Source organism: Oryx dammah, unplaced genomic scaffold (assembly GCF_014754425.2).
Source record: "Oryx dammah isolate SB20612 unplaced genomic scaffold, SCBI_Odam_1.1 HiC_scaffold_17, whole genome shotgun sequence".
In the NCBI taxonomy this organism is placed as follows: Eukaryota; Metazoa; Chordata; class Mammalia; order Artiodactyla; family Bovidae; genus Oryx; species Oryx dammah.
This window is the reverse complement of record NW_024070201.1, coordinates 42,169,535-42,194,826: the sequence shown is the minus strand read 5'-3', so window position 1 is coordinate 42,194,826 and position 25,292 is coordinate 42,169,535. Positions and strand designations below refer to the sequence as shown.

The 25,292-nt window shown below is 39.8% G+C and overlaps 1 protein-coding gene across 1 annotated transcript in view; it reads left to right on the top strand.

The window, feature by feature from the left end:
• Window positions 1–25,292, top strand: part of SWAP70 (switching B cell complex subunit SWAP70) — a 75,981-nt gene that overhangs the window by 37,836 nt on the left and 12,853 nt on the right. Inside the window, exons 3-7 of the mRNA XM_040258402.1 lie at window positions 2,066–2,239; window positions 13,860–14,087; window positions 15,655–15,801; window positions 16,903–17,011; window positions 19,526–19,707. Of these exons, the coding sequence (XP_040114336.1) occupies window positions 2,066–2,239; window positions 13,860–14,087; window positions 15,655–15,801; window positions 16,903–17,011; window positions 19,526–19,707 (840 nt within the window). The remainder of the gene's footprint in view (window positions 1–2,065; window positions 2,240–13,859; window positions 14,088–15,654; window positions 15,802–16,902; window positions 17,012–19,525; window positions 19,708–25,292) is intronic.

Sequence of the window (25,292 nt, the reverse complement as noted above, 5' to 3'; positions counted from 1 at the left end):
AATGCAGGTTGTGTATGTTGCTCCCTCCCACTCCTCCAAGTGCTGATAAATCCCAGTTCTTTACCCTGAATATATATATATACAGCTCTTCATGATCTGGTCTTCACTCTCTCTCTAGCCTAGCCTTTCACCATGCCACGTACAGTGGGCATTTTTTTTTTCCTGACTGTCCAGCATCCAAATTCTTTTCTTGTGTCTGGAAGGAGGACAGGACCTGTCTCATATCTCACATATTGAGAAGTTTAGATACTCATTTTCCCTGTTTCTTGGCAGCTCAGGCATAGAAATGTGACGCAGTGTGACTCTGAACCTGCAGTGAGTGACCTGGAGGATCAAGGACCGGATCAGTGGCATCAGCGATGGCCTCATGTTGTACTGACCGTGGTGTCTCCAGCTGCTGCCACCACGAGTAGTTCCCCCTGCAGTTCTGACTGCCTAGCCTGGACTGTTAATGGCTTAGTTTCAGAGTCTAGATTTTTTGGCCTTTGTGTTAGATCTTTGAGGCTACCCATTGCTTTTCCAATACATTCCTTATCTGTTTAAAGGAACTCAAGATAGTTTCTGTGATTTGCACTTATGAACAGCCTGACTTATACCACCCTCAGTACCAAGTAGCCCATTCACATTATCTGCAGTTCTTCCAAACTGACCATGGTTGTTTCCACCTCTGGGCTTTCTCACGTTCTGTTCTACCTGTAACAGTCTTTACCCTGTTTTCAAACTGTTTGACTCTTGATGGTTCTTTGGGACTCAGCTCTGTCACCTTTTCTGGAAATCTTTCCCCAGTTCTTAAGATTGGGTTGTTAGCTCCTCAGTGTTCCCACAGAAGCCTCTGTTTACATCTGTGTAATACTTACCACACTATATTGTAATTGTCTTGACATTCCTTGGAGACAAAGACTAGCAGTATTGAGTTGGCCAAAAAGTTCATTAGGGTTTTTCTTCAAGCTCTTACAGGAAAACTCGAACAAACATTTTGTCCAACCCAGTGTATTCAGTATCTCTGTGATGCCCTGGCAGATAATGAGTGCTGTCTAAATTTTATTGGTTGAATGAGTAAAAACTGTTGAATCATACACTGTGTTATGTTAAGATTTGTCTGTTTGCATGTCTGTTTTCCATAATAAACTGTGACTGTTCTAAGAGCAGCGACCAAGTTATTCTTCATCTTTATATCCTTAATTTTTAAAAACCTATTTGCTCATTTCTTTATTTGGCTGTGCTGGATCTTTAGTTGCGACATATGGGATGTAATTCCCTGGCTAGGGATCAGACCCAGGCCCATTGCATTGGGAGCGCAGAGCCTTAGCCGCTCGACCACTAGAATAGTTCCTTTATATCCTTGTGTAGCTTCGTAGCCGGCTTATTTGTGCATGTGCACCAAGACACTTTAGTCATGTCTGGTTCTTTTCGATCCCGTGGACTGTAGCCCACTGTAGTTCCTCTGTCCATGGAATTCTCCAAGCAAGAGTACTGGGGTGGGTTACCATTCCCTTTTCCAGGGGAGCTTCCTGACCTGGAGACCGAACCCAGGTCTCCCGCATTACAGGCAGATTCTTTACTATCTGAGCCACCAGGGAAGCGTATCAGTAGACCCTGAGGGAATGTTGAATGCATGATTGAATGACCGAGTGGCAGAGATGTCTTTTTAAAATTTCAGTTAAGTAGTTTTTCCCAAGAGAAAGCATCTTCTTTGACCATATAGGTAAAAATGATATCTGCATGTGGCTCATATTGAATAACTGACATTCTCAACTCCTATACCAAGATTGGTAGTCTGTTTAGAAGATAATGTTTATACATGAAAAAATTACTTGACAAGCTAGTATTTCATGTGCCAAGTGAGTCATATGAGAAGGTGTTACTTCAGTGTCAGGCTCAATATAACATTCTTAATTGAACCTTTGAAAGTGTGCTACCTAAGCAACTACTTAGGAAATGGCTATTGGTTAACTGGACTGATTAAAATGGAAGCCTGTAGTAGGCTTTGTCTTTCTGTTTTACTTGGTTTACATGCTACTTATTTTGGACTGATTCATTGGAATTTTTCCTCATTTCTTTTTAGGTCCAAGACAACTTTGACAAGATTGAGTTTAATAGGATGTGTTGGACCCTCTGTGTCAAAAAAAATCTCACAAAGAATCCCCTGTTCATTACGGAAGAAGATGCATTTAAAATATGGGTTATTTTCAACTTTTTATCTGAGGACAAGTACCCACTAATTATTGTGCCAGAAGAGGTAAGGTGTGGCTCTGGGAAGTTTATGTGACTATCTTAGCATCTAATAGATCTAACTTGGAAGTATCTCTGTTAATTCAGTGTAGATATGGAAGGAGGTCCTGTGCTAGTGTTTTTGGATCAGAGGCAAAAAAGCGTGGATACAAAAAAGTCCCAGACTTAGTAATTTGAGGTCATGCAGTAACTCTGGATATTTACAGGCAGGGTGGGGCTCTTCCTCTTTAAGCTGTTCTAATTATAGACAAATCCATTCTCACGTTCAAGGAGTCTTTTATTCAGTGTAAGTCACAACATAATTTTCTGTCTACTTACTTGTTGGCAAACCATAAGAACTAGCTGAAGGATACTATATGGGAAACAAATAGGATCCAGAATGTTATTCCCAAGGCTCATTCATGTGAGGAAATACTACTCCTGTGTCACAGTCAAGGATGGAGACTTGTTTTAAATCATACTTTACAAAGTAAATTAAAAAGGACATTTGCTTGTTCTGTTGTGGATTATTTTCCCTGAGCTTCCAAAGGTTGGGAGAGGAGCAGGGAATGCAGGAGTAAGGCTCTGTGCTGTCTTATTGCCCTAAAAATGATACATATAATATATGCTTATTACAGTTGTAAATTTAGAAAAGACTAATAATATCAGATTAATCAACTGTAGTCTTCCCCTTAATAAAAGACTCATCTGTAATCCTCTAACATTAGACAATGTTATTTAACCTCTTGAATTTTAATTTTCTCATCTATAAAATCGGAGAAGGCAATGACAACCCACTCCAGTACTCTTGCCTGGAAAATCCCATGGACAGAGGAGCCTGGTAGGCTGCAGTCCATGGGGTTGCAAAGAGTCGGACACAACTGAGTGACTACATTTTCACTTTCATGCATCGGAGAAGGAAATGGCAACCCACTCCAGTGTTCTTGCCTGGAGAATCCCAGGGATGGCGGAGCCTGGTGGGCTGCCGTCTATGGGGTCACACAGAGTCGGACACAACTGAAGTGACTTAGCAGCAGCAGCAACATCTATAAAATAGAGCTCTTAAAAATGTTTGTTCTAAGGGTTGTGAGGCTTCATATTTAAAGAACTTAGTTCAGTAAGTGAAACAAGTCAGAGAAAGATGGATACATATGATTTCATGCATAGGTGGAATATAAACAAACAAATAATTAACCAAACCAAACAAAAACATGTAGATGCAGGGAAGAGAGTAGTGGTTATCAGAGGGGTAGTGGGGGTGGGCCTGGTAGGATGAATAAAGAGGGTCAACTGTACTGTGATGGATGGAAACTAAATTTCTGGTGGCAAGAACAGTGCAGTGCATTTAGACATAGAAATACAATGTTGTATATAAGAAACTTATGTAATGTTATAACCCAGTGTTACCTCAATTAAAAAATCTAAAATTAAAAAAATAATAATTGTGACCAGGGGAAAAAATAAATAAAGGAGTTAGCTCTGTGCCTAGCATGTGATATGTATTCAGGAAATATGTTCGCTCCTGTGACTAATGTTATTGCATACATTGTTGCACACTAGTCTGCTTCTTTCTTTCCAGAGTTTCAGCAGTGGAATTCTAGGTCCTAAAAAATGCATACTTTCAGGGTATTAGATAAACAAGGTAGGACTGCCCCTTCAGAAAGGCTATACCAATTTATATACCCACCACTAGTGATCAAGCGTGCCCATTATTATCCACTCTGCCAGCATGGAGTACGGTCTGTGATTGATTTCTGTGATCCATGTTCATGTTAGGAAAATCTATTTAAAAGTTTACACGGCAATATTTTTTTCAAATCAGCAAGTATTTATTGACTGGCAACAATAAATGAGGCAATAAGAGGAATCTGAAGTGAAAAAGATGACTTCCTGCCTTCAAGAAGTTTGCAGTCTGCTCAAGGAAAAGAAAGTCAAGTGTAATTCAAAGCAAAATAGACAACCTGTTATAAGGGAGAACAAATACCATGTAAATACAGGGAAGGGAAAGATTTATTCCAGTTTGGGAGAAGTCAGGGATCAGGGAAGTCTTTTTAAGAGAGGCAATAGAATGTAGTGGTTAAAAGCAGCATCTTAAACTTTTTCAGTGAAGGCCAGACAGAAAATATTTGAGACTTTGTGGGCTTGCTGACTGTACTGTCTGTGCTGTAGCTACTCAGCTCTGCTGTTAATAGCATGAAAGCAGCCACAAGACTGTATGTTGCTTCAATAAAACTTTTATTTTTGGATGTTGAAATTTGAATTTCATATAATTTTCATGGACCATGAAGTATTATTATACTTTTGATTCCCCCCTCCCCCGCCCCAACCACTTAAAAATGTGAAAACTGTTCTTAGAGCAAGGGTGTATAAAAGCAGGCTGAGAGTCAGATTTGGCTGGTAGGGTAGATTTGACTCATGGGCTGTAATTTGGTGTTCCCTGGTTAAGAGCAGAAAGCTGGAGTCAGATGTCTTGGATTTGAATTCTAGCTTCATCACTGCTTACTAGCTGTGTGACCTTGGGCAATTTATTTAATTTTTGCTACAGTTTCCACCACTGTAAACTAAGACTAATGCTGCTATCTACCTCCTGCTGTTTTTGTGATGAAATGAGAAGAATGCCTGACTCTTAGGAAGTGCTCATTAAGTGTTAGCTGTTATATTTAGGGGGGGAAATAGCACTTATGCTGGGTCTTAAAAGATGGAAGGGTTTTGACTAATGGAAAAAGCAAAGGAGAATACTTCTGGATGGAAGGGACAAAGGGCAAAGTCATGTGAGGCAGGAAAGCAAAGGAAGAGCATGTCTGAGATGAGTGAGGGATGTCACTTGGCTGAATTGCCAGTCTTCGAAGCAGCTGGACTTACTGATTTAAGCCAGAAAGGTCATTTAAAAAATGTTGGGTAGCTTATAGAATGGCTATTATGGCTGAAAACCAGGTGTGGAGGCTGTGCAGTGAGGAACCACAGGGAAACAGTATTGTGCTGTGGAATATCTCTGGCCCTGCACGCTGCTGCCCAGGAACTCAGATCTTCCTGCAGCTGTTCTTGCTACCACAGAGAGCTTTCTGTGCCTACTTCCCAGTCACAGGGCATGATGCATCTGATTGTTAGGATCTAGGTCAGGCGTCATGAACTAGCTGCAGCGAAGGCTTGGGAAGGGTCCATTTGTGTTTAGCTTCCACACTGGGAGTTCCCCAGACATAAGGGGGTTAGCATTGATTTCATCAATGTTCTCGCTAGCTTCTCCCACTCTGGACTGGTCTGTTTACCTAGTTATTCTTTCGGTCATGGTCAAGATCAGACTCTGGGGTCAGTCACTTCAGTGCCCAGCCTACTGGTTTTTCCCAAAGAGAGTTCTGAGATTTGGAATTTCGGTACGCCCTGCTGCTGCTACTGCTGCTAAATCGCTTCAGTCATGTCTGACTCTGTGCGACCCCATAGACGGCAGCCCCCAGGCTTCCCCATCCTTGGGATTCTCCATTTGTGACCCTGGAGAACAAAAGTACCTGAAACATGTCATTTTGAAGACTACTCATTTAGGGTTTTACTTTGAACTTTCCTCACTAATAAGGTTAATAATGAAATGATACTCCCAACAACAACTATTGCCACTAAGCCCCTGTAGAGATAAAAGTAGATCAGTGATAAGAGCTTTTATGCATTATTTTTAGTTCATAGAATGAATGAATGACTGATTCATGCTCAGAGCTTAATTATGTGAGGGTTTGATGGCTGTCACTCTGATCTTTTTTGTGCCTTTACTAGTTTTCATGGTCAGAAAGAGGCAGGCCTGCTATATGTAAGCCAAGTTTTACTGACTTCTGTCAGGGAGCTGGTAGAAAGAGTTATTTTAAAAAATTAATAGCTTCCTTTCCCTATAAAACCAGACCACCTTACTTGCCTCCTAAGAAGTCTGTATGCAGGTAAAGAAGCGGTGGTTAGAATGGGACATGGAACAAAAAGACTGGTTCAAAATTGGTAAAGGAGGTACGTTAAGGCTGTATGTTGTCACCCTTCTCATTTAACTTATATGTACTGTATGTCATGCAAAATGATGGGTGAATGAATCACAAGCTAGAATCAAGATTGCAGGGAGAAATATCAATAACCTCAGATATGCAGATACTACCTCCTTTATGGCAGAAAGCAAAGAGGAACTAAAGAGCCTGTTGATGAAAGTGAAAGAGGAGAGTGAAAAAGCTGGCTTAAAACTCAACATTCAGAAAACTAAGATCATGGCATCCAGTCCTATCACTTCATGGCAAATCAATAAGGAAACAATGGAAACAGTGACAGACTTTATTTTCTTAGGCTCCAAAATACTGCAGATGGTAACTGCAGCCATGAAATTAAAAGATGCTTGCTCCTTTGAAGAAAAGATATGACCAACCTAGACAGCATATTAAACAGCAGAGACATTACTTTGCCAACAAAGGTCCATCTAGTCAAAGCTATGGTTTTTCCAATAAGGATGTGAGAGTTGGACCATAAAGCTGAGTGCCAAAGAACTGATGCTTTTGAACTGTAGTGTTAGAGAAGACTCTTGAGAGTCCCTTGGACAACAGGGAAATACAACCAGTCAATCCTAAAGGAAATCAGTCCTGAATATTCATTGGAAAGACTGATGCTGAAGCTGAAGCTCCAATACTTTGGCCAACTGATGTGAGGAACTGACCCATTGAATTAATACCCTGGTGCTGGGAAAGATTGAAGGCAGGAGGAGAAAGGGATGACAGAGGATAAAATGGTTGGATGGTATCACCAACTCAATGGACATGAGTTTGATCAAGTTGGTGATGGACGGGAAAGCCTGGTGTGCTGTACTCCATGAGGTCACAAAGAGTCCGTTACAACTGAGTGACTGAACTGAACTTTCCCTATAAATAGCATTTTTCCCCTGGTAGCTCAGACAGTAAAGAATCTGCCTGCAATGCAGGAGACCTGGATTTGATCCCTGGGTTGGGAAGATCCCCTGGAAAAATGAATGGCAACCCACTCCAGTATTCTTGCCTGGAGAATTCCATGGATAAAGGAGCCTGGTGGGCTGTAGTCCATGGGCTCACAGAGAGAGTTGGATATGACTAAGCGACTAATACTTTCACTTTCCCTATAAAATATCTGTTAATTACAGAAACGTTAGATTCTTATTCTACTTATTTCTACAAATAAGTATAAAGAACTTTCTGTAGTTCTGTAGTTCTGCCATTGAAAGAGAACCAAGGTTAGCATTTGGAGGTAACTTCTTTTTATATTTTTTCTATTCATGACTTAAAAAAAAATACAGTGTGATTGTATAATATATACAATTTTCCCTGCTCTTTTTTTTTCAGTTAACATTATGCTGTAAACATGTCATTGAAAATTAATAAATGTAATTTTAATAACTGTAAAAAAGGGAGAGATTAGGTGCTGGGCAGTAAAAGTGAATGACACACGTCCTTTTTTTAACTGGAGCATGATGGCTGTGCAGGGACAGACAACTTTCAGGTCTGGGCAACTGGGAGGAAGTATAGTGTAGTTGTTTAAAGTGTGGTCTTTCAGATCAGACTGCCCGATTTAAATCCCTGCTTGACCACCTTTTGGCTCTGTGACTGTGAACAGCTTACTTAGTCTCCCAGTTTGGGTTTCCCCATCTGGAAAATGGGGGTCATTGCTTCCTTCACTGGGCACTTGTGAGGACTGACATAGTGGATGTATGTGAAGCATTGGTGATGAACTGTTTGGGGTGTGATGTATGGTGACAGTTTGGTACAGCTGGCATCGTGAGTGGATCATCCTCATGGAACTGCCTTGTTTCAACTGGAAGAGTATGTTCAGAGCTAGGAGAGGCCAAGGCCGGGGACAGAGACAGGGAAGCCATGGGAGTCAGTTAGGTCAGGAAGAAAGAGACAGTGGTGGGAGAAGCGAGGGCTGAGGACGGAACCACGGGTCCATTTCTGTAGCCGGGGGAGGAAGTAGATTTGGTAAAGGAAGTTTAATAGTCTGTTAGGTAGGAGAACTGGGAGAGTGTTGAGTCATGGGTGCCCAAGAACAAAAAGAGTTCTAAGAAGCAGAAAAGTAATTCCTAGCATTAGGTGCGATAGAAAAATTAGAGGGTGATGAATGAGAAATTGTCCTTGGATTTAACAATTAGGTTGTCCTTGGTAAGCAAGGAGAAAGCAAGTTCACTGTAGTAGTGGAAATAGTTTTTCAGTGTTTAATAATAATAATGTAATTGTGTACATATGTTAAAGGGGAAATTAAAATGTGGAATTTTTGTCCATGAAAATTATCTTGCTTAATACAGAAACATATAGAAGGGAATAGAATGTTGATAGATGTAGATATGCCAATGGTATTTTTAAACCTAGCTGCTGCTTGGAAGAATTATGCTAATAAAATCTCCATTATTGTCTTTTGAGACATTTTATAGTTTCACTCTGCATTTGCTTTGAAACTGGAGATGTAGTGGGTCTCTTATCCATGATCTTTTGATTCTTTCCATCACCAAAATATACATGGTAGACTTGAAAGTGACCTTAGAATTAGAAATTTGTAGGGAGATTTACTGTATTCCTTGAAGCAGCTCTAACTTGATGTGGGAGACTTGTGTTTGGCTTTAAGTCATCACTGAGTCATAGGCTGTGGAGGGAGCCCGTCAGCACCAGCTTCCTGACTGCCCTGCCTAAGACACTCAAAAGATTTCTGCTTTAGGTGGCCTGAAAAACTGGGACTCACAGAAGACTTGAGGTGGGCCATGAGTTTTATTTTTCTGCACCCAGAGCCCAGCCAAGACTTCACAAGCTTGCTTGTTTTCCTCTTTGCCGGCTGACAAGAGCGTCTTGCTCCTCTTCTAAACAAGTTAATCTCATTTGATAAGGGAACCCCAGGCAGCATACCTTGTCATGTCACTGTTTGGACTTACTCTGTTGTTTTGATGTCCTTAGCTCCTTCAGCCTTCTTTTGATTAGAAGTAGAATTAGTTAGTTCTACAGATTACTCCTCTGTGGCCAGGAGTACTTGTGTGGGGAAAGAAAGGATCATTAAAACAGACTTATGTGAAATAGCTTTGTCTAACTGCTGAACCAGCTTCCTAAGGTTTAAAATATGGTCTTGTGTTTATTAAGCTCGTAGCACATCTCCTGGCCTTTGCTCAAGCAATGCAAATTCAAGGTTGCACATTTTATGAAAAACAGTGGAGTTATTTCTTAAGGTTCCATTCTCTGTTAGATTTTGCTTCCTTCCTAAGTACTTATTAAAGTACTTTTATGGTTCAGTTCAGTTCAGTCGCTCATTGTGTCCGACTCTTTGCGACCCCATGTACTAAGTATTAAAAAAACTGTATTTGGGACTAGTTTTAGGCTTACAGATTTTAATAAAATTAAGTGTGAAAACATACACATTTAAAATAAAATTGAAGTATAATGTCTTAATTTGTCACATATGAGTTTGATTTGTAATATTACCAGTTGATTTTATGCTTTATAAATTTAGAGTAATCTTTATGTTTCCAATAAGTCATTTATCATAATGATCATTTGCATTTTAAGTCCAAAATGTTTTTAAGTGAGATTTTATTCTCCACCTTTGATTAATACTGTATTAGACATAAGTAACAGTGGTAGTTATATGACTAACATAAGTGGTATAGGTAAATTTGCTTTTGATTCAGTTTCCTATCACCCAGAAAGTAGTATCAAGAACATTGAATAAATAAGTGACTTATATCACGAAAGTCCAGAACTAGCATGTCCCCATTTGAGATGGTTCCAAAAGTTTTGTCGAATGGTTTTCCTGGAAATGTGTGTGTGTGAAGTATAGTTTTTACATTAGTATTAATTTCCCACTGAGCCAAGAACAAAACAGGATGTGTCTGTTGCTAATTTGGAAGAATTGCCTTCATGCAGTTCAATCTCAAACCTGAAAAAGTTTTAAGAGATCCTCAGTGAAATAAAATCTGAATTAAGTCAATAAAGACCCTCTTTAATGATTACAGGGAAAGAACTTTTAACAAAAAAATTTCAGAGCCAAAGGCCTCAAAAATCACATGCAGCTTGAAAGTTTATTCTTTGTTATTTTTGGTGCAACTTGCCTTGGAAGGAGGAAGTAAGCTGCTTCCTGAAATTGAATGAGCTTTTAGAATTGGTGCAGGCCACTCAGACTAACACAGCAACACGTGATTTATTATTTAGTATGATCAAATAGTTGAGAATGGGAATGTTTGTCTCTCCTTGGCCCAGTATAATGAACTAAGAGGTTCTTAAGTTACTTGGTTGTGATAAGTATGTGATTGTGTTCAAAGTCAACAGGAAATGAATCTAGATTAGTTACCTGGCACAGGCACTGGGAATGCAGAGCAGAAACTGGGCCCTGATGAGAGACTCTGAAGGGCTGGGAGGGCATGTTCAGAAAGATTCAGGAGGAACCTAGAGAGCTGCCTCTAGAAGAGCTCAGTTTGCTGTAGACAGGAAACATTGTAAAAGACATTCCAATATACTGGAGGAATTGAAGCTCCAATATACAAGAGGAACTGAGGGGCACAGGGTCATTCCCAGCTGTTTCCTGACTTGTACTAATGGTCAGTCAGATGCACTGTCTTGCCACACCCACTTTTTGTCATCCTGTCCATACATACGGCCCCACCCATAACCTCACTGCTAAAACTTCTAGGAGTGCCTATACAACTTTTATCCCAAGCTGTGATCAGGCAGCATGGGCCCTCTTTCTGCTGCCTTAGGGAGATTGAATTTGTGTGTGTGAGAACGCCTCTGAGTTACTTTTACTTTGGTCAATTGTTTATATAATTAACTTTTTCTTTCTTGTGCCTTATTGCTTTACATTTTTTCCCTTCTCTTTTGTATCCTGTTCTCTCTGTCCCTCTTCCCTTTTTTCTTCTTGATTTCCTTTTTTCTCTTTTTCCACTTCCTGTCCCTGTTACTTCTTTTTAAAAGCCACGAACTTAACCTGGTGGTCAGGTGGTTAAGAATTCTCCTGCCAGTGCAGGGGATATGGGTTCGATCCCTAGTCTGGGAAGATCGCACATGCTGAAGGGAACTAAGCCTATGTGTCACAACCTGCATGCCGTAACTGCTGAAGGCTGTGTGCCCTGGAGCTTGTGCTCTGTAGCGTGAGGAGCCACCACAGTGTGAAGCCCTCACACTGCAACTGGAGAGTAGCTCCTGCTTGCTGCAAGTGGAGAAAGCCCATGTGCGGCAACAAAGACTCGGCACAGGCAAAAATAATTTTTTTTAGAAACCAAGAAAATAATATCTGTTAAACTTAACAGCAGATGCACAAGCTTAACAGGTAAATCTCCAACAAGAGAAAGGAAAGACCTGAATGTGTTTTTCTCCAGTGAGTAAACATTTGTTGAACACCCCACTGTATGCTAGATTTAGGGTATTAGATAATCTGCATACTGGAGGAGCTTATATCTCATCAAATTACATCAATAGAGCTCTTGATATTTTTTGACCTTGTGATGTTTTGTGAGTGTGTATTTCTTTGCAAACATGTTTTTCCTATTGTTCACATTCTTTTCCTATTAAAGTGTGTTATTTCACAAACAACATTATAACCAAGTTGGAATTGCAAAGAAGAGAAATAAATTAGTTCATAATCCTATCTGTAACAAACTTGACTGTAATATTTTCCTCTAGTATTTGTCAGAATATTTACATAATCTTTATGCAATGGAAATCATAGGTAAATTTAATTTTGCATTCTTCCTCATTCTATGTTATTTCATGAATGCGTTCTTAAATGTAATTTGGAATGGTGCAGTGCAGAAGGAAGTAACATTGATTGAGTACCTGTTATGCCAGATGTTGTGCACAGTGTTCTATTTTTGTCCCATTTTATCCCCATGGGAGTCCCATATGATGAGTTTTATTATACCCATTTCTTTGATGAGAAAATTGAGGTTTAGCTTGGTTTATTTCCATTTCATTAACTGAGCTCTACTACATCTGTGTACGATGCTGAATTCTGGAGATGAGTGGGACATTGTTCCTCCTATAAGGAGTTCAAAAGATCAGCAAGGGGCAGCATTTGAAAATAGAGATACTTTCTGTACAGTATACTGAGTTCAGAAGAGGAACACCTGACCTGGGTCACAGCTCTTACCAGAGCAGTGCTTTTCAGACTTTAACGTGCATAGGGAATTACCTGGGGTTCTTGTTAAAACCCAGATCCTGATTTGTGGTTCTTTGGTGGGATACGATTGAGTAGAGAAATGGAGAAAGGTAATCTCAACAGGACAGCATGGGGCAAGGCATAGAAGCATGAAAAAGTGTGTTACATGGGTACACTACTTATAATCTCTCGCAGATGTTGGCTGACTACAGCTTACTGGCTGAATTCAGTGCGCAGCCTGTTTTTATATAGTCCCTGTGCTAAGAGAGTTTTTACATTTTTAAAGGGTTGTTAAAAAGGAAAACCCAAAACAAAGGAAAACATATAGCAGAGATGTATAAAGTCTTAAATTAACTAGCTAGCCCTTTATAGAGTGCATGGGATCAGTGTTGACTGTGGTGTTGGTGGGGTGTAAAATCTGCAGTGAGGCACGGTGGAGAAAATGTTAGAGACAGTACTCGGGGGGTGAGGGACCATGGGGGGACACAGAGGAGCTTGCCTTTATCTTTGAGGTGATAGGGAGCCAGGCAGAGTTTAAAGAGGGGAAATGAAAACAGTAGGATTTTGTCATTGATCTGGATGTGAAGGAGTGGGGCATGGTTTGTCATCCTGGCATGGGTGAATGGTGTTCACAACTGAAATCCGTAATTGGAGGAGAAGCCATTCGAAAGGTAGAGGTGATTCACTCATATTTGGCTATGTTGAGTTTGAGAGAGCACTTTAGGGTACCCAGGCTTTCCAGAAGATAAGAGATGTCAATTCTAATTCAGTATTACTGCCTCACAGTGGTTTTTTTTTTGAACTGTTACTATTTCATTTACATTTTTAAAGCATTTTCATGTCATGTGCACATCCATTCATTGTGCGCTCATTCATCAGAAAAAAATGGCTATGGGACAGCAGGTGTCTTGTGATCCCTTTCATGCCAGTGTTGTGTATGTGTAGAGCTGTTTGGAGGGATGAGTGCAGTATTTTCTACTATTTTTGTATACAAAGCTATGTGTTTCAGAATTTAATAAACTTTTCTGGCCCAGTCTAGGAGTTCAGCATCGTTTACAACACTGTCAGAATTCTAATGAGAAGCGGCAGCATTAATTTCAAATAATTGGCTTATGTGGAAAATTTATAAATTGGTAACTAACTTGTACAGACTTTGAGATGATTATTTAGCTTGCATATTGGTTCAGCAAAATTAGTATTCTCATATATTGAAATCCAACAGAGTAAACAGATCACATCAGTTAGTTTATGTATGATAGTGTCTGGATGCAGTTTGCTTTTGTTCTTTATACAAATACGCTGTTAAGGGTTCCAGTTTTTTATTACTTTATTCTAAGTTAGCATAGACTCAGTGGCATTTTATCCATGCCCTTCTCCTTGATGGTGTCAAGATTCTTTAAAGATACACTTGGAAGTATAAAAGAGTATTTCCTAAATTGACCTTTTAATTTATTATTTAGTGTAATAACATAGATACATACTTAAAAGTTTTTTTTTTTTTTTTTTGCTATGCAATAACTTTAAAATTCTTTTTCTAGATTGAATACCTGCTTAAGAAACTTACAGAAGCCATGGGAGTAAGTTGGCAACAAGAACAATTTGAAAATTATAAAATCAACTTTGATGACAGTAAAGATGGCCTTTCTGTGTGGGAACTGATTGAGCTTGTTGGAAATGGACAGTTAGGCAAAGGCATGGATCGACAGACTGTGTCCATGGCAATTAACGAGGTCTTCAATGAGCTAATATTAGATGTGCTGAAACAGGTAAGCCTCCTGTAACACTGTTTCTCCTCACCTTTAGAATTTGACGTTTGAAATAAAACATTTTTATCACAAAGATGAGCCTAAGTCACTTATATTTTTATGCTAATTTAGAACAGGAATAAAATTTCTTATTTTCTCAGTCTTGTGTTAGGCGTACATTGTAAATAATTACAGTTAAACACTGGGAAGTTACTATTTTGAAAGCACTGTTTAAATGATCACATTTCTGAACATAGTACTTTCGTATCATGTGTACATCTATCCTCACTCATCTGAAAGATCCCATTGGCACACTCTTCAGTGAAGAAAACAGGTTGTGGACCAGCAGGTGTCTTGTAATCCCTTTCATGCAGTGTGATACGTGTGTGTAGAGCTGTCTGGAGGGATGGGGCCAAAATGTTAGAAGTCATCACTGCTGGGTTGTGAGATTTCTATGAATTTTACTTTATTCTTTTTTTTTCTTATTATTGGACTTACTACTATAATGTTTATGTATGTTAACCTCTCTATAGGCTATGTATAATTTTTATGAAATCAGAAAAATACCCTTCCTTTTGGGGAAAAGTGCCTTTATGTAATGAAGTTGTGTTTATCGTATTAGGTTATAAAGTTTGTATTCTCAGTACCTGCATAGCATCTGATAATATTTATGGTATACATATGCTGACATACATAGTCTGTTTAATAAACTTAATGCTTAGTAAATAGAATTTATATATTTTGAATGGGTCTTTCAGATGTCTTATGTTATTATATTGAATAATAACTCTTGAATAATAGCTAACATTTTACTATGTAACATTTTACTATGTAAAATGTTAGCTATTCTTGAACAGTCCTAAAGTGTTTTGGCCTGTAGTAATGTGTAGTCTTGCTGAAATAAAATTTTGGATCACACATCTTTGAGGCTGACATATGGGAAGAAAATACAAGCCTAGTAAGTGTGAACCTAAAAGCTATACTTAGAAGCCAGGATCCTAACTACTGGTCCAGTTCATCTTCTGCTCCTTTGGAGCAGATTTCATCCTCCAGAATCCTAAGAGGTCAGGTAGAGAGGTACACTGGTGCCAGAGGGTGATCGTCTGAGAAGGCATGCTTGGCCAGGGTTACTGACACCTTTTAGCATTTTCAATAATGGGTCTAGATTTACTGAGCAGAGAAAGCACTGATGACCCACTCCAGTACTCTTGCCTGGAAACTCTCATGGATGGAGGAGCCTGGTGGGCTGCAGTCCATGGGGTCGCCAAGAGTCGGGCACGACTGAGCGACTTCACTTTCACTTTTCACTTTCATGCATTGGAGAAGGAAATGGCAACCCACTCCAGTGTTCTTGCCTGGAGAATCCCAGGGACGGGGGAGCCTGGTGGGCTGCCGTCTATGGGGTTGCGCAGTTGGACACGACTGATGTGACTTAGCAGCAGCAGCAGATTTACTGAGAATCACAGTTAGGGTGTATGTGTTAAAAGGAAGAGGTGTGTGTCTGTGTGTGTGTGTGTGTTAAAAGGAAGAGATACCAGCTCTTATAAGGAAAAGCACCAGCATTTATATCAGATTTAATCTTACCTAGGGTTACATGATAAAAAAAGGCCATAGACGGAAAAACTGGACTGAACGCTGGTTTGTATTAAAACCCAACATAATTTCTTATTATGTGAGCGAGGATCTGAAAGATAAGAAAGGAGACATTCTCTTGGATGAGAACTGCTGTGTGGAGGTAAGAGTCAATGGTTACTTCTTTCCAGTGCTGCCGCCTGCTGTTCAAGTAGTTTATCTTCCTTCTAGACCCTAGAGCTTTAAAAATAATCTTAAAATTCACATTTCTAAAATAATATAGGCACACAGTAACCATAGTTTCTGAACCAAAAAATTACAGATACCTGACAAAAATTTTTTTTCTAATGTGAATTTATTTTCTGTCTTGTATTTGAGAATAAAGTATAGGGATTAAACCTCATTTATTTGTATATTTAAGGAATCATTTCTTGAGTAAAATGGAGTCATAAATAAGAAAACAAAGCCAAAAAAAATCAGTAAGACAGTGTTTGAAATCATGAGTGTGTCTGAGAACCTGGGCCATTTTTGAGTGTAATAAACCAAAAGAACATGTCTTTGAATAATTGGTATGACTTTTCAGAACACTTTATCACTGCTAATTCTGTAAATAGGTGAAGTCCTCAAGAACATAATGTTTTGAATTTCTAATTTGTATCTGAATTATTATCGCATCTGTATTTGTTGAAGAACATTTAAATTACCTAAGATCTCATTCGTAAATGATAATGTGTCTTGATGGATAAAATGGTATATATTAAGGGTGTGCAGTGCCCAGTAAGGGGTCTTCTTAGATTCAGTTAAACATGGAGACTCACAGGATTATGATAGACTGTGCCAGTCTACTTATAAAGATATAGGACAAGAACCACAGCTTGCTAGCAGCAACACCCGTGGTGCAGGAAGGGAGAGACACATCTGCAGGGTGTTGGAATCACGCTGGGTGTCTATGCCTATTGGAACAGCTCCATGGGCATATTTTCCAGGATTCCTGTGAGAGATGTGTTCAGGTATAAGGTGCAATGTACAAGGGTTGCTGTGCTCAGGAAAGGCCATACCATGGCCCATCAGGTGATGTTGGTTCTCCCAGTCTAGACGTCGTATACTAATCTGGGGTGATATTTACCACAAGTATTGTTGCCTAGAGGGCAGCATAAATAAATCAGTAACATTCATTTATAGGTACTTCTTGTATAAGTAATTAAGTTTGAATTTAAATACTTGAAAGTAAAATTTGAAAGACTAATTTTGCTTTCTGTCTTAGTCCTTGCCTGACAAAGATGGAAAGAAATGCCTTTTTCTCATAAAATGTTTCGATAAGACCTTTGAAATCAGTGCTTCAGATAAGAAGAAGAAACAAGAATGGATTCAGGGTAAGATATTTTTTATTACTTGTCATGATATAACGTGAGAGCACTTTCTGTTTTTCATTGAGAGTCCCTTAGACGGCAGGGAGATCAAACCAGTCAATCCTAAAGGAAATCAACCCTGAATATTCATTGGAAGGACTGGTGCTGAAGCTGAAGCTCCAATACTTTTGTGACTGATGCAAACAGCCAACTCATCAGAAAGGACCTTGATGCTGGGAAAGATTGAGGGCAGGAGGAGAAGGGGGCAATAGAGGATGAGATGGTTGGATGGCATCACTGACTCAATAGACATGAGTTTGAGCAAACTCTGGAAGATAGTGAAGGACAGAGATACCTGGCATACTGCAGTGCATGGGATCTAAGAGTTGGACACAACTGAGCAACTGAACAACAACAGAGATACTCGGCATTGTTCCCCATTGCCTGTAGTTATTTCTGTGTGGAGCACAGTAGCTAAAAGAAAAACAAGCTGAGAGGAGGTCCCAAAATGTTCATCAGTTTCATTTGCCTGATAAACTTGTGGGAAAAGTACAAACTGGACCTTTTTGGTTTTATTTATTTACTCTTAAACTATTTAAAGAATATGGAATTTCCCCCTTTAAGGACCATGAAGAATTTTAAAGTGGCCATTTTGAGTATTTAGAAATATGTAAAACAAAAGAGGAATTGTGCAATAGGTTTTGAATACTTCAAGTAATTTTCAAGGTTTGTTACTTTCACAGGAAATCACTAGTTTCAGATATCTCAGGAGAGAAAACTCCTGATTTAATAACTTTTAAACTAAAATATCACTCCAGCATTAGTAAAGATTAAAGTGAGATTTTTCTCTTTAAGGGGATTCTCAATGTTAAATTCAAGAATCTAGGTAAAATTGTGTATTGAAATTGTGATCATTTTGATGTAGCTTCAGAGTTTGAGGCAAGTGTACATGGGTCTGGATCCTCTCTCCTGGGTCACTAGAATTCCTGGAGCAGCTTTCTTCTCTGGAATGGGGCTAATGATAGTACCTACCGCTCAGAGTTGTTGTGAGGGTTAATAATTAGATAGTGAAGATATAGTTGCACATTTTAAAAATGACACATCATTGCAGGATTGTTTGTGATAGATTTATAAACAACTGTCCATTCATCTGGGCGTGGTTGAATAGGTGATGGCACAGCCACACACTGGAGGACTGATCAGTACTGCACAGTGTGTGCTGACACGAAAAGCTCTCCAGGGGGAAGTAAGAGGACAGACTCAGGCTCTGAAGAGAGTATTACGCCACCGCTGTGTCCGTGGAAGGTGGAAGATGTATATATATGTTTATTTGTATTTGCTTTTCAAGTATGTCAGGAAAGATGCACAGAAACAGTGGTGTTAGTTGGTAGTGGAGTGAAGAGCTCAGTGCTTGGAAATAGGAGTAGGAGGGAGATTTCATCTCTGTCCTTTCAGGCTTTTGAATTTGAACAGTGAAAGTACTGGCTATTTATTTATATTTTATTTTTAATTGGAGGATAATTGCTTTCCAGTGTGCATTGGTTTCTTCTATACAACAGTGTGAATCAGCTATAAGTATACATTTATTCCCTCCTTCTTGAGCCTCCTTCGCGTCCCCACCCACCCTGTACTAGCTATTTAGATAATGGAAACAATCAGGAAAGAAATCAGATTTCATACAAAAATTAGATAATGTGTGTAAAGAGTGTATGTGTGTGTATATATATACACATATATTTATATATAGCAAATATTCAGTACATGGTATTGGCTGTTATCACCTCGGAAAGGGAGTATATAGGGAGATGGTTTCATAAGGCATAGATGAGGGGCAGACTACCTACAGTTCAGTTGCTCAGTCGTGTCTGACTCTTTGCGACTCCATGGACTGCAGCACGCCAGGCCTTCCTGCCCATCACCGGCTCCTGGAGCTTGCTCAAACTCATGTCCATTGAGTCAGTGATGCCATGCAACCATCTCATCTTTGGTCATCCCGGTCTCCTGCCTTCAGTCTTTCCCAGCATCAGAGTCTTTTCCAATGAGTCAGTTCTTCGCATCAGGTGGTCAAAGTGTATTGGAGCTTCCACTTCAGCATCAGTCCTTCCAATGAATATTCAGGACTGATTTCCTTTAGGATGGACTACCTACAGCAGGTAGCAAATCAGATACCAGGAATTTTGAATCTCAGCCCTTGTAATGTCTTATTCTTATTTGGCCTTTTTGGGAAGTTAAGGAAGGGAGTTGCAAGTGTTGGGAGTTCCTCAAATGCATGTTATGTTCCCAAATCAAGTCTGTTTAAGCACAGATAGGCAGTTATGGGACTTTGGAGCTGGAAGGGACTCAAGAGATCATCTCTCTCTGGTTAGAGATGAGAAACCCATGCGTAAGTGGTTCTGTGACTGGCTCACGGTCACAACGCTGCTCGGTGGCAGGATCAGAATTACCCTCGGTTTCTGATTTTCTTCCCACTATGCCATTCAGGTTAGGCTCACAGAGAATAAAAGGTATTTCCTGTCTTTTGTCTCATGCCTTTCACAGCCATCCATTCTACCATCCATCTCCTGAAGCTGGGCAGCCCCCCACCACACAAAGAAGCCCGCCAGCGTCGGAAAGAACTGCGGAAGAAGCTGCTGGCAGAGCAGGAGGAGCTGGAGCGACAGATGAAGGAGCTCCAGGTAGCGAACGAAAACAAACAGCAGGAGCTGGAGGCCGTGAGGAAGGTGAGAGTGGACGCTGGGCTGGGGGCGGGCTCCTGTTTCTCTGTAGGAGCCTCCGTGACCTTGCTTACAAGCTTCAGTTCTACTAGGACTAGGTTGACGTGACTGTAGGGAGATTATTTGGTGAACTGCGCTTCCAGGAAGTGTATCTAGACCATTGAGTGAGACACTGTTTTCCCAGGCCTTGAGGGTATGAGGGTCTCAGGACAACAGGGATACTTCATTGACCAGAAAAGAACATTTGTAAGAACAGTGAGCACAGTTGAATTTGTTCAGAGAAAGATGAAAAGTTTCTCCTGAGGATGTCAGGGTCACTTTCGGTGAATGGATAGGACCTGTTGCTTTTCTGGGTTTTCCCCCTTAGCTCCCATCTTCACTCATGAGGATCTTGGAAGACGCTTAGTATTAGAACTGTGAATTTTACTTATTGTTTAGAGTCACAGATACAGTCTGGATGCCACCACCACCACCCCTTCTGCCCCCAACTCCCTCTTCAGATGCCAGTCCCAAGTCCAGGTTCTTACCTGTGCTTCTGAGCAACTGGCCATAAGTCAGAGGTTCCCTCAGCCCCTTCTCTTGGCGCTGTGCTGTGCCTAGTCACTCAGTCACGTCTGACTCTTTGTGACCCCATGCTCTGTAGCCTGCCAGTCTCCACTGCCTGTGGGGATTCTCCAGGTAAGAATACTGCCGTGGATTTCCATGTCTGCTTCCAGGGGATCTTCCCAACCCAGGAATCAAACCCAGGTCTCCTGCTTTGCAGGTGGATTCTTTACCAGCTGAGCTACCAGAGAAGTGCTCCCTGCCCCAACATAGGTTTGATTAATTTGCTAGAACAGCTTACATAACTCGAAGAAATGTTTTCCATACTAGTCACTGGTTTCTTATAAAAGACTGTAACTCAGGAATAGACAGATACACAGGGCAGCATGTGGGGAAAGAGCACGGAGCTTCCATGCCCTTGCTAGGCGTATCACTCTCCCCAAATCTTCGTATGTTTACTAACCTGGAATCTTTTTCAACCCTGTGCTTTTGGGTTGTTATGGAAGATTCATTACAGGGGCATGATTGATTACATCATTGGACATTGGTGATTGACTCAACCCCCAGCCCCTCTCCCTTCCTCAGAGGTCAGACTGAAAGTTCTAACCCTCTAATCACATGGTAGGTTTCATTGGCAACCAGCCCCTATCCATGTGTTTTCTTAAAGTCACTTTGTTATCACTCTCAACACTTAGGAAATTCCAAGACTGGGGAGATCTGTGCCAGAAACTGGGATGAAGACCAAATATTATGTATTTCTTACTATAAATTGCAATACCATGGTATAGGTTTATGCGTTTTTACAGGTGCCTATATTCTTGAAACCATCACAGACAGAATTTAGAACAATGCCAATGCCCCAGAGAATTCCCTCATGCTGCCCCTTACCCCTAGCCCCTGGAAACCACTGATCTGTTTTCTGTTCCTATATTCTTGTCTTTCCAAATTATCATATAAACAGAATCATAGAGTATGTACGTTTTCAGTATGTGGGTTTTTTCACTTAGCATCATGCATTTGAGATTCATCCATCTGGGACCCTTTTAAACTCGTCGACTTTTAACTCAACCTCCAGGAGCATGTAGGTCCCTGTTCTGTGCTACGTGAATGCGTACCCAGAGTTGGTCAGATCTTGGCTGACCTCGACCACCTTGCCACATCCTAGTTCTACCGAATCATTAAAGCAGCTGATTTGGGGTTTGATGGGTAAATATTGGAAAGCAGTTATTATGGATCCTTTAATAATTGTTAAATTTCTTTTCTTGTCAAAAAAGAAAATTCTCCAGTTTTTCATTGAAGCATTTTTAGGAAAATACTACTTAAATGAATATTTGAATCACCTGGAATGAGATTACATTTTGTGAGACTTGATACAAGGCCTCATTTAATTCAGAAGGAGGAATAAGAAATCGTGGTAGGTTGCTTTTTGTGTGTGTTTTATTTTTGGCTGCACTGTGCAGCTTGTGAGATTTTAGTTCCTTGACCAAGGATTGAACCTGGGCCCTTGGCAGTGAGAGTGTGGGGTCCTAACCACTGGACTGCCAGGAAATTCCCTGGTATTTTTCTTTAATAAATTAACAGATTCCTTTAAAGTGTTACTCAAGTAATTTTATTAAAAGACTTAATTTTTTTAGAGATGTTTTAGGTTCACAGTGAAACTAAGGGGAAGGTGCACAGGTTTCGTACATACCTCCAGTGTCAATCTATGCATATCCTCCCCCAGAATCAACGTCCCCAGCCAGAGTGGCACATTTATTTCAATTGATGAGTCTACACTGACACTCCTAGTCACCCAAAGTCCATAGTTTTATCTTAGGGTCCACTCTTGGTGGTGTATGTTCTGTGGGTTCAGACAAATGTATAACGACATGTATCTACATTATAATACCATTCAGGGTATTTTTTCACTTACATTGCCTTAAAAATCCTTTGTGTTCCACCTACTTATCCCCCACACCCAATCCCAGCACAAATTTTTTATTTCTGCTTTTGTTTCTTTTAAAAATATAATCATTTGTATAAGTAATAAAATCATATGGTTCAAAAATTTTAAAATATAAAAAGATTCAGTGAAAAAATTTCCTCCTACTGTCTCTTCCCTCTGCTTGGTTCCTATGCCTTGCCTAAGACAACTATTATTTTCACTTCTTATGTATCTTTCTAGATTCATGTAATGTATATTCTAGAGAATATGAATATATATTCTTATTTACCCATTTTAAAACACAAAAAGTACATACTTATGATTCTGCATCTAGTTTATATATATATATTTTTTTTTCTGTGTCAGTGTAGTACAAAGAGCTTTCTCATTCTTTCTGATAGCTATAAAATATTCTATTATTTGACTATATTATTACTTATTTAACCAGTTCCTCCTGTTGATGAACTTTCGGGTGGTTTTAGTCTTTTGTTTTAATAAGCAGTGCTGCAGGGAATTATTTTGTACTATATCATTTTATAAATGTTCATACATGTCTAAAGGGCTTCCCTGGTGGCTCAGACAGTAAAAAAAACCCGGTTGCTATGCAGGAGACCTGGCTTCAGTCTTTGGGTCAGAAAGATCTCCTGGAGAAAGGACTTGCTACCCACTCCAGTATTGCCTGGAGAATTCCATGGACAGAGGAGCCTGGCGAGCTATAGTCCATGGGGTTGCAGAGTCAGACACGACTGAGTGACTAACACTTATGCATGTTTGATATATCTGTAGAATGAATTCTTAGAGGTGGGATTGCTGGATCAGAGTGTATATACATCTGTAATTATGACATATAGGCAGAAGGAACAGCCACCATGTCAAATACTGCTATTCACCGTGTCAGACAAAAAAGTGTTCTAGAATCTGCCAGTTAACTACTCCAGCCCAGAAATCTCACACTTCACTTCTGTTTATTTACAGTATTTTGGTCAGAACATGTCACACATTTCTGAAGTTGGTTGCCAGTGTTACTGGTGTTTCCTTGTGTAAGATGAGTCATCTTTCTCTTGTCACTTTCGGCATTTCTGTCTTTTGGTTTTCCACTGTTTTACTAGATAAATATGTGTGCATGGTATGATACATGTGTTATACGTGTGCATAGTATGATGTGTTATATGTGTGCATGGTATGATGTGTATTATACGTGTGTGTGGTATGATGTATGTGTCATACGTGTGTGGGATATGATGTATGTGTTATACGTGTGCATGGTGTGATGTGTGTGTCATACGTGTGCATGGTATGATGTGTGTGTTATACGTGTGCATGGTATGATGTATGTGTTAAACTCTTAGTATTTATCTTTCTTGGATGGGTGTATTAATGTTTTCCATCAAATTAAGGAAGTTTTCAGTTATTATTTCTTCCAATATTTTTCTACTCCTTTCTCTTTTTTCCTCTCCTTCAGATATTCCCATTTTGTGAATATTGGTGTATTTAATGGTATCTCACATTTCTTTGAGGCTGTTTTCTATTCTGTTCTTCAGATTGGATAATTTCTATCAGTCTATCTTTGATAGATTCTTCTTGTATGGGTGAGACCTTCCAGTGAATTTTTTAGTTCAGTTATTGTAGTTTTCAACTGCAGGATTTCCGTTTGATTCTTTTTATAATTTCTGTCTCTTTATTGATGTCTGTTTGAGGGGATATCATCATATCATCTATAATTTCCTTAAATAAGGTTTCCTTAGTTCTTTGAACATATAATAACTTCTTTGAAGTCTTTGCTAAATCCAGAGTCTGGGCTCCTTCAAAGGTAGTTGCTATTACTTGCTTTTTTCCGGTGTATCAGTCACACTCTTTCTTGACATATCTCATAAGTTTTTGTTGAAAACTGGGTGTTTCAGATGATATTTGTAAGCAGCTCTCTATGTGGCTTCCGCCCTTTTCCCAAGGACTTACTGTTGTTTGCTCATTTACTTGCATAGTGACTTGCTGGACAATTACAGTGAAGCCCATTTTCCTCATGATATGCAGCCTCTGACTGTCTGTCCTCTGTCAAGGCACAGCCTTGGGTATGGGTACAGTGTCCTGGAGTAACCAGAGTATCAACAGATCTTTTTATTTTTTTCTGTATTATTAAAAAAAAAATAATTGGTAAAGGTTACGCTGCATTTATAGTTATTACAGAATACTGGCTCTCTTCCCCATGCTGTATGACGCATCCTGGAGCCTGCCTTTACCCAGTGGTTTGTGTCTCCCACCCCTCACTCCTGTATCGAGCCCCTCCCCTTCTCTCCTCACTGGTAACCACTAGTTTATTCTCTGTATCTGTGAGTCTGCTTCTTTTTTGTTATATTCACTAGTTTGTTCTATGTTTTTGATTCCACTTATAAGTGATATCATACAGTAGTTGTCTTTTCCTGTCTGACTGACTTCACTTAGCATAACACCCTCCAGGTCCATACATGTTGCTGCAGATGGCAACGTTTTGGTATTTTTTAGGGCTTCGTAGTATTCCGTTGTATATCTGTATGACCTCATCTTCTTTAGTCATTCAGCTGTTGATAAGACACTTAGACTGCTTCCCTATCTTGACAATAATAAATAATGGGATGTGTATATCTCCAAATCAGTGTTTTTGTCTTGAAGCTCCTACCTTGTCACCCAGGAGTGGAATTGCTGGGTCATGTGGTAGTTTAGTTTTTAGTTTTTTTGAGAACACTCCATAATGTTTTCCACAGTGGCTGTGCCAGTTTACATTCCCACCAACAGTGTACAGGGTTTGGCTTTTTTTCCCCTAAATCTTTTATTTATTTACTTATTATTTTTGGCTGCACTGGGTCTTTGTTGCTGTGTAAGACGGTTACTCCTTGGAAGAAAAGTTATGACCAACCTAGATAGTATATTCAAAAGCAGAGACATTACTTTGCCAACAAAGGTCCATCTAGTCAAGGCTATGGTTTTTCCTGTGGTCATGTATGGATGTGAGAGTTGGACTGTGAAGAAGGCTGAGTGCCGAAGAATTGATGCTTTTGAACTGTGGTGTTGGAGAACACTCTTGAGAGTCCCTTGGACTGCAAGGAGATCCAACCAGTCCATTCTGAAGGAGATCAGCCCTGGGATTTCT